This window comes from Benincasa hispida, chromosome 4 (genome assembly GCF_009727055.1).
Source record: "Benincasa hispida cultivar B227 chromosome 4, ASM972705v1, whole genome shotgun sequence".
Taxonomy (NCBI): Eukaryota; Viridiplantae; Streptophyta; class Magnoliopsida; order Cucurbitales; family Cucurbitaceae; genus Benincasa; species Benincasa hispida.
The window spans coordinates 32746764-32756005 of record NC_052352.1 but is presented as its reverse complement, the minus strand read 5'-3'; the positions used below and the strand labels follow the sequence as shown (position 1 = coordinate 32756005).

The window sequence follows — 9242 nt, the reverse complement described above, 5'->3', positions numbered from 1 at the left end:
AGCAAACCCACGACCGTCTTGTGCAGATCCGGTTCTGTGCGACGCCTGTGTCTGGAAGCTAATCGACGCGCCGGCTGGAGCAAGCCCACCACCTGCTATTCGGCTCACCAGCTGGATCTGTTCAGCTGAGCCACCTGGGATGATGGTTCGGAGATAACGGTCAATTGCTGCTTGAATCACAGCCTCATTAGTCGGCATACCTTCACCTATCAAGTTTGATGACTGAGTTTCTTCTATCGGGGCTAGGGTTTCATCACCTTGCTCTGATACCATATTGAAATAGAAGAAAAGAAGACGACACAAGGAGTTTACGTGGAAAACCTTAATTCAAGGAAGAAAAACCACGGTAGAAAAAGGACATTATTTAATGTCATGTCTACAATAGACCCAACCTCAGATGTAAATAGAATGAGGTGAAACCCTAATTTAGCAAATATAGCATAAATTACAAAAATGCCCTTAGGGCTAATTCAACGTATTTCAACATGGAGGAATGGGGTTGGGGGACTCGATGGAAGGTGGATGAATGGGGTCACAGGACTGAGTGGAAGGTGGAGGAATGGAGTCACAGGACTCAGTGGTAGGTGAAGAATGAGGTTACAAGTCTCAATGGAAAATGGAGGAATGGGGCCACGAGACTCAGTGGAAGGTAGAGGAATGGGGTCAATAGTCTCGGTGGACTCCATGCCTAAACCCGATATCATTTACGATATACGTTAGGTCAAACACATCATGATATAGATTTACATTAGAACAAGTTTAAGATGATATTACGTACTCGACACAATGACCGCAGTAGGTCGGTGATTGTTTGTACGTCGGCCTGAAGAAAACTCAAGTCAGACTTCACATCTTTCAAGTCTGACTGTACATCGTTTAATTTATGCTACATCATAGACACTCTTTAGTCTATGTCACGAAGTGATGTGCGAATGCCCACACCCCTCATGGGCTCAGAATGGGATGTACTCAACTGAGACAACACTCGCTCCTCAGTTGGGGGCACATGCTTGTCAGTAGGGAGCTCATAAGACTCATTACGAGGAGGGTGAATCTCACACCTGCCGGTAGGGAGCTTGTGAGATTGATGCTTTTGGAGTTCTTGCTCATGAAACCGATGCTTATGACCCTCGTATTCACTATAGTTACTATGAGCATCCTCATCATGGTGTGATCTATGTGTCTTTGAGGAGTTCGTCTCGACATCAATGCGCTCGTATATGGGTTGTTCATGGTCCCTAGTGTCCCTATATCGCCTCTCCCTATCGAATATGATCGATGGTGTGGGTGTGATCCTTGTCTATACAAAACAAGGAACAATTTGTTAGGTATATGTGACCTTCACCTTAAATCCAAGTAAATTGTGATGTAATACACTAACCTCGATGGACTCAAACACATCTCATTGTATTGTTTTGGTTGGCAATGAGTATGTACACTCCCACCTCAAGAATCAAGGTACGACATGTCCATTCAGTTGGGTTGCAACTTTTCCAGCAACTGTTGAAATGATCTTGTATGCCCACATCTACCATAATTCATAAACGATTATAAAACAAGAAAAAGTAGTAAATGACATTGGCATAACAATGAGTAGATCTTGTATGGCCAGTAAATGGATATTACTTGAAATGCATGAGGAAACCATGGTAGGTTGTACTTGACAATGTAGTTCTTATTGTACTTGGACCTTTTTTATAGTTCTCTACCTAACCACTCAATCCTCTTTGTAGTCCAAGTAACGTCCTCTCTCATAACACGTTTCCCTAATCCATGGAATTGAAGTAATCCAAATCCTCCACATCTATTAACAAGGTCTTGTCAACATTGGCCATCGTCTTCTCACTTCCCATCATACCCAATTCAGTATAATAGACCAATGTCATCTTCACAACATCCATGTCATTCTTAAACTCCATCTCCTTGTACGCTGTATCTAAGGTACCAATGTGAATGTCCCCTGCAAAATCATTCTTGAAGTACCTACTACGCAATGATCCAATTGTTTCACCCCTCCTCACAATTGTTGGATTAGGTGACTGCCATAGTCTCGTCGCCAATAGAAAGTCTTCTTCGGTGAATATTACAATTGTACCATTCAAATCGAATGTCATTGTATCCTTTCTATCGTCTTCAACCTCCCTCAATAGAATGTAATGGAGCAATGGACTCTTGAAGATAATGTCCATGTCTACGAATCGCCCAAATAACGTCTTTCTGAAGAGGGCAAGTTGAGTGAGAGTAAGTTTCTCTTTCACAATCTTGTTAATTGTCCCAATGTGAGAGGATAGGTTGGTCGCTTGGCCTAGGAAACGATCCTGGAGAGGAATCTTGAATTGTCTAGCCATACAACAAGGGTAAGTAAGAATTTTGTTCAATACTCGATACTTGATGCACGATACAAGATACTCAATACCTGATACTCGATTTCTCGATACCTAATACTCGATTTATCGATACCAGATATGCTACATGGTGCCCCTTACTCGCTACATTACATGTGACTAGATGGTCGATTGTCGAGCATTCGATTTGATTTTCCACCTTCATGCATTATCCTACTTAAACCTTAAACTCTAGATGGTCCGAAATAATAAAAATATGAAAACCAAAACGAAACAAACTCGAGGTCCAGCCAAACATGCAAGATATAAAAACAAAAATGAGAACCGTATTGGTCGAATATCGAGGAACATGATGCCAAAATATAACAAAGAACGAGATGAATGATGACAAAATACAAACAAGGAGAAGAATGTTACCTGATGCAGAGATAATCGAGTTTAAAGTGTAGAGGTGGTGTTGTCGAAAGATATACAATCGGAAGAACAGAGAGAATAGTCTGAGCTAATACGGAAGTGGTGAAATAATGGACTTCAAACGCCTTTAAACAGGTTAAGAATTCAAAAGAATCGAGTATAAAGTAATCGGATGGAGAACGAGTGACAAGCCAGCCATCGGAAAACATTACCGGCCATTTTTCATTTGGACCTCCCAAATGAGACCATCCATACCAAAAATCCTTCCCTAACAAGGGTTTGATTAACCATGAACAGTGAGAGGAAGAGAACAAGAAAGCGAAAATAAGGGCTTAGGGTTACAAAAAACCTCCCAAATCAAACATACATAAAGTAACAATCGCAATACTATATAATTAAAGGCGTAGTCGCAAATATACAATTCGAGACAAATCGGGATTAAAAATAAAAAAGATAAAGTACCCACGACAAATCGATCGCCCAACTTTCAGTATGGACGAGACTATGCACAATAGCCTGCCTGCTCTGTAAGCTTCCCGCCTTCCCCAGCTTCGGCATGAGACTCGGCGATACCAACTTCACCTGAACAGTTTCGAAGTAAGCATCAACACAGATAATCTTCGAAGCACAAACATTACACCGTTGCAATCAACATACAATCTATATTAATATGTACACAAATCGATGAGGAAGAAGGCGGATTAATACATCGGAAAGCCGGGCGGGGCGGTCGGGGACGGCAAGATCGGCGGAGGGATCGTAAGGGCTTGAAATGGCGCCGTTAAGCCATCGAGAAGCTACATGATCGCCGAGTTCAGCCTTCTCGAAGGGATCGGAAGTGTTGAGGACTCGAAGCGCCGCTTCGACCAATGTCTCCGCTGCCATCGTCTCGTCCGGCTTAATTCTTAAGCTCCCGCCCCTTCTTCCATTGACGAGACTTCGACTTCGACTTCAATAAGCTTTGTACGGAAATGTGATTATACACTCTGTGCTGAAAATTGGACTCAAGACTGGGCCTGAAATTGGCCCATTTTGACGTTGTAATCGGGGCCTGGGCCTAGTCAAATAAATAGAAATCAAAATGGGCCGAGTTGACTTATATAACGGCCGTTCATTTTTTTTTTTTCAATAATAAATCAATTCACTCTCTCTTTTGACATATTTGAAAGTTATTCTCAAATGACTATAATTACTTAAATTAGTTCTAAGGATTAAACGTCTCTTCAGAGTGATTTTAAATGACAATAATTATTTTAACTATTTCAAAATAACTACTTAAGTCAAAGTACATACCTTGTGTGAGTTAAATTATACTCACATTGGCACGATCGTTTTACTTGCTAAATCTTATCTCACTTGATTCTTAGAGTAGAAATCCATTAGCTATTGATATGTGTTGACATAGACATTTTGAATGTTTATATTTCTTATATATATATATATATATTTATTTATTTATGTTAGTAAAATAAATATTAAAACATTATTCTGGATCTTATGATTTGATGGTTGTTACATTTTGATACCTAAGAATGTCCAATTTTGGTCCCTCTACTTTTTTAAAAACTTACTTTTAAGAGTTGTTGAAACATAAATTATTAAAAAATATTGAAATTAAATAAAATTAAAATCAACGTAGGTATAAATAATTATATTATAAGTAATAAAAAATATATTTTAAAGTTAATAATAAATTTGGTTTGGGTTATATTAGGTGAACCCATAAACCAACCCAACCCATAAATTTTCATCTATTTGAACCCAACCCAATCAAATTGAGTTGGGTTGAGCAGTTTTTTCGGGTCATCGAGTTTTTTTTAACACCCCTAATGAGAGGATGGGAGGGGAGAGAGAAAGTAATTGAAAAGTAAAAAAGAACAAATAATTTTTTTTTAAACTTGAAGTTTAAACTATATATCATATTTTATAATATTTTATTATTTTTATTTGCCAACTCGCTATTTTTATTTTCAATTGGATGTGAGGGACATTTTTAAGCTTTATTTATATTCTAAGGATCAAAATTGGACATTTCAAAAGTATAAAGACTAAAATGATATTTTAACAAAAAAAAAATATTAGTGAAGATTCAAACTTACAACTTAAAAGAAAGTCTTAGCCATTAAGCAACATAATCTAGTATTTTAATTCTCTAATTAATGGTTGAACAGTTAATTTTGATATTATATTTAGAATGATAAAACTCTATTCTGATATTCAACTTACCTAGTATATTTCTTACTATCAATTTTCATTTTATCAAAGTAGACTCGAAATATATATAAGTATTGCAATTTTTACCGTGAGTTTAATTTTGGTTAGTTTCTCCCCTAATTTTAACAAAAAAGAAAAAGAAAAAACGGTAAAAGTTTCTATAAACTCAATAATTTTAATAAAGCAAAATTTGCACAAAATTAAGATTAGTCAATATATAAAATAATATTTGTATAACTTTTTCAAAACTTGCAATTGTCAACAAAAGTTGAGCTGTATATAATGTCATTTTTCTCTAAAATGTTCATACCAAGTTTATGTTTTATAGTTCATGAATCGCATGAGGGCACATACCTTATTAAACAATCTTTTGAACAAACAAAATTATTAGGACATTAAAATTGCAATACATTTTAAAATTTATAGTTAATATTGCAACACTTTTCAAAGTTTCGAGATGCAAATTGATGAGATTGAAAATTAATGATAAAAATTGACCTCTTAATATCTATGCTCTAAGTGTACAATGTCACACAACTATGTAAGAATATGTGGAAGTTTGTTGTTCCTGACAAGATCATTTAAGCCAACGTTAAGTTAGAAAAAGTTGAGTATTGTTTAGTAAATAAATTTATCAACTATCATCTCAAATGTTAATAGTTTTATTTTTCATCCTTGAAATTGTTGAAAAAAAAATGTTTGGAGAAAAAAAAACCACAACTAAGGCAATTTTAGATTTTTAAAAGATAAAAACGAAAAATTTTAGAATTTAAAATAATCAAATTTAAAAGAAGAAAGTTACCAAGGAAAAACCTGAAAGGCTACACCTCTATTAGATATAATATTCATATATCTATTTCATCAACGGATTTAGGATGTATTTAAAATGCATTTTCAACGGTTTAATTTAAAAAATAAATCATTTTAAAAAAATGAACTATTTGACAACCAGTCAAAATAATTTTTAAGGTGTATTTCCAATAATTTCTGTCAAAAGTATTTAAATAAAAATGAGTATTTTGAAAAACATTTTTTTCTCAATTCAATCCAGACGGACCTTTATTATACATTGAAGTATAATTGTTTTAAACACAAAATTAAAACCTCGCATTTTTAAAAAAAATTAAACTTCCAATAAATATTATTTCCACCTGTAAATTATTTTATTTTATTATCTACTTTGCACCAAATGTTTTAAATAAAGCCAAAATTTGAAACTAGAAAAATAGTTTTCAAACACATGTTTTTGTATGTTTCTTAAAAACGCTGCCTTTTCTTCCCGAGTCACATGTGCTGGTACCTATGAGAAAAAAAAAATGTAAGAGTAATAGTATGGAATCTAAGGAAAAAAAAAACATAAATTTAAAAGTAAAATCACCGTATGTTTTTGTATATTCGTCTCATTGGTTTGAAGTTGGCCCCTAGATATCAAGAGGTTATAGCTTATTGAATGAAACAATCGCGATATATGTGTTGGACTCGAGACTCTATCTTCAATCTATGTTTTGAATATCTTGATTGAGATCAAGCTTTTTGGAATGAAACCTCTTTTATCGAAGAGGTTAAGGATCACAACAATGGACTGAGATTGTCTCTTTCTCTCATATTCATTGTAGCCATAATGTGTGCTTTCTTTCTTTCACGTTTATCGTAGACAAAATATGTCAATGCATTGAATTGCATTATATTGATTATATCTCATATTGTTATTTGGACTTCTATTATTTCAATTGTTATCTTAGAAAATATATATAAAAGAATGGTTACCAAACACATCCATAAAATAAAAACCGTATTGTAATTTAAGACTATTTAATTTCAAACAATTCCTAAGTTAGGGATTTGGGTTTGAAAATGACATTGTTTTGGAAGAAAAGAAATCGTTGTATTATCCGCCGCTTCAACGAAGACAACGACTACTACCAGTATTTGTAGTTGATCGCACTTTCTTTCTTCTTTTTCAGATTACAGCAAAAAAATGGCAGAGAACCCAAAATTTATTGGGATGAAAGAAGACGAGGATTCCCCAAAATCCCCCTTCCCCTTTCCTTGGTTCTCTTTTCTTCCCAAGTTTGACTTCCGATTGCCTTTTCCGATCAACGGCGGCAAGAAACCGCCGGCTGTGGTGGTTGATGAAGGCCGAAAGGCCGACGACGATGCTCAGAAGCCGGAGTTCGTGAGGTTTCCTAAAGCAGAGTTGCCTGTCGCTTCGGTGGAGGCTGAAGCTGATGTCTCCGGCAAGACTTCCAATCCGGCGGTCATCTGGCAGGTTTGTCTTCTCTTTCGTTTTTATGGAAAGTGGATGAAGTTGAACTTGCTGCGCTACTACGAATATTGCACACATACTGTTTGTGAATTTGTCTGAACTGGTAATAACTGTTGACTGTTAAAACGTCTTATTAAATGGTGAATTGGAGGGTTAGAGAACGTTTGATTTTTCTCATTCTTTGTTTTGCCTTTTCTGTGCTTATGGTTTCAGCTTTTGGCTACCTTTTTCCCTCCTTTATCTAATTCTTGATTAGTTTAGAACTTTAGATGATAGCTGATTGGCCTGTTTGGTAGTTAATCAATGGATAATTCTCTATGATCTCTGGAAATGTGAGAGGATTTCTCTCATGTACTAATGCAAATAGAGATCTAAATCTTAGCAGTAAGAAATTCCAATAAACTACTGAAATCTTTTGATAGCTTTTAGGGTGTAGAGAGTTTCTAATTTTCATAGGACATAGATAGAACAGAAAGGATTCTAGGGGCCTAAATGCAACAGGGTAAATTCAGGGGTGAGCAAGTTAAACTGACCAAAACCGAAACCGACGTCTGGTTGGTCGGTTCTAGGAGATAAGCAGTCAGAGTCCGTTTTTTGTTTCCCACCCCACCCCCCTCCCCCCCAAAGCAAAATTCGGTCGGTCGGTCGGAGTGGCCAGAATACACAATCCCGACCGGCCGACCAAATATAACAGTAGGATGTTTTCCCCCCTTTTGTATCAGTATTTCAGTAGCATGACTTGCTGCTATCAGGTTATCGATACTACTTCCCTGGTGTTCTATCTCTTCAGATTGAATTACCCTTTTTGTTTCTAATAATTGAGTACTTGAAAGCCAGTCTTAGAAAGTTGTTGATAAAGGAAGGTGGATAAAAGAGATCTCTAGGAGAACAAAGAGATAGGAGCAATTTATATTTATGTGCTATTAGTTTCATTTTATATTCATATGCTGTATTTTGCTGCGTACGAGCTATTTAAAAGTTCAAATAGATCAAGAGATAAAGGAAGTATGGAAGGGAACTGGGGCCACCAAACTTTGTAAAGGTATCACTATATCACGGGTTGTTCATAAAGTAGAGAATCCCATTTGTGTTTAAAAAATGATTCATAGGGGAGGACCTATTAGACACAAAATTGAAAATTCATTGACAAGTACATAGACTTATTGGATACATTTTTTTACAAAAATGGAAAAATCATTTAAACAAACAGAAATTAGATACAACCACACTCAATCAAAGTAGAGGAAAACCAATTTGGGTAAAAATCAGGCAAAAAAATCACACTCCTCCAATCAATGATACTTTATCAACCTCACTACCCCACACTTAGAAGCCAACCGATCGATTTCATCAATAATGTTTGCCGTTTTAGACAAATCAATACACACCTCGTCCAGAGAATGGACAAGTTCAAGGGATTGAAAATTCAAAAGCCTATTAAGATACTAAATAGATACAAAACTGAAAGTATAGGATCTAAACTTATAATTTAATCTCGATCCTCTAACGTGTGTTTAGTCTCTACTTGGCTATCATTGTTTGAGTTTGAGCTTTTATGACTCCTTGCTTATAAAATGAATCATTTCATTTGCATTAGGTATATGCCCTGGGTGGGTTTCTTATATTGAGTTGGGCATGGGCAAGATGGAAGGAGAGAAGGCCCCAAAGACGTTCAAATGATGACGAGGAGGACGAAGATTCCAGTAATATCTAGTTTTGTGTTTGCCTTGAACAGCCCTTAATAAATGTTGAAGTTACATTTTTAGTGCTAGAATCAATCTTGAGTTTATACCCGTTATTTGTAATTTCGAGTTAAATCAGTCATTTTCTAACCCTTTGTCAATCCTTGAAAATGATCTTAGTATGAAATTAAAACCCATCTCCATGAGGGTTTTCTAATGTATTGGTGCAAAAGCAACAATATTTGATCTTAATAAGAGGCTTCCTGCTTGCAAACGGTAATATGCAAAAGCAAGTATTTAACGTTAGCCACCGTCTTCATG

The 9242-nt window shown here is 35.8% G+C and overlaps 2 protein-coding genes across 2 annotated transcripts in view; one reads left to right on the top strand and one right to left on the bottom strand.

The window, feature by feature from the left end:
• Nucleotides 1-3719, bottom strand: part of LOC120075444 (uncharacterized protein HI_0077) — a 13559-nt gene extending 9840 nt beyond the window's left edge. The window contains exons 1-2 of the mRNA XM_039028842.1: nucleotides 3468-3719; nucleotides 3222-3341 (exon numbers count right to left, since the gene is read on the bottom strand). Of these exons, the coding sequence (XP_038884770.1) occupies nucleotides 3222-3341; nucleotides 3468-3644 (297 nt within the window). The 5' untranslated portion in view covers nucleotides 3645-3719. The remainder of the gene's footprint in view (nucleotides 1-3221; nucleotides 3342-3467) is intronic.
• Nucleotides 3720-6803: 3084 nt separating this feature from the next.
• On the top strand, nucleotides 6804-9201 carry LOC120076415. Its single transcript, XM_039030237.1, has 2 exons — nucleotides 6804-7242; nucleotides 8837-9201. Exons 1-2 carry the CDS (start codon nucleotides 6952-6954, stop codon nucleotides 8951-8953), a joined length of 408 nt encoding a protein of 135 aa, XP_038886165.1. The 5' UTR covers nucleotides 6804-6951; the 3' UTR covers nucleotides 8954-9201.
• Nucleotides 9202-9242: the final 41 nt, after the last annotated feature.

Coding starts and splice junctions, on each gene's coding strand:
- LOC120076415 (XM_039030237.1), top strand. CDS start 6,952: ATGGCAGAGAACCCAAAATTTATTGGGATGAAAGAAGACGAGGATTCC. Junction 7,243..8,836: donor ATCCGGCGGTCATCTGGCAG/GTTTGTCTTCTC, acceptor CATTTGCATTAG/GTATATGCCCTGGGTGGGTT.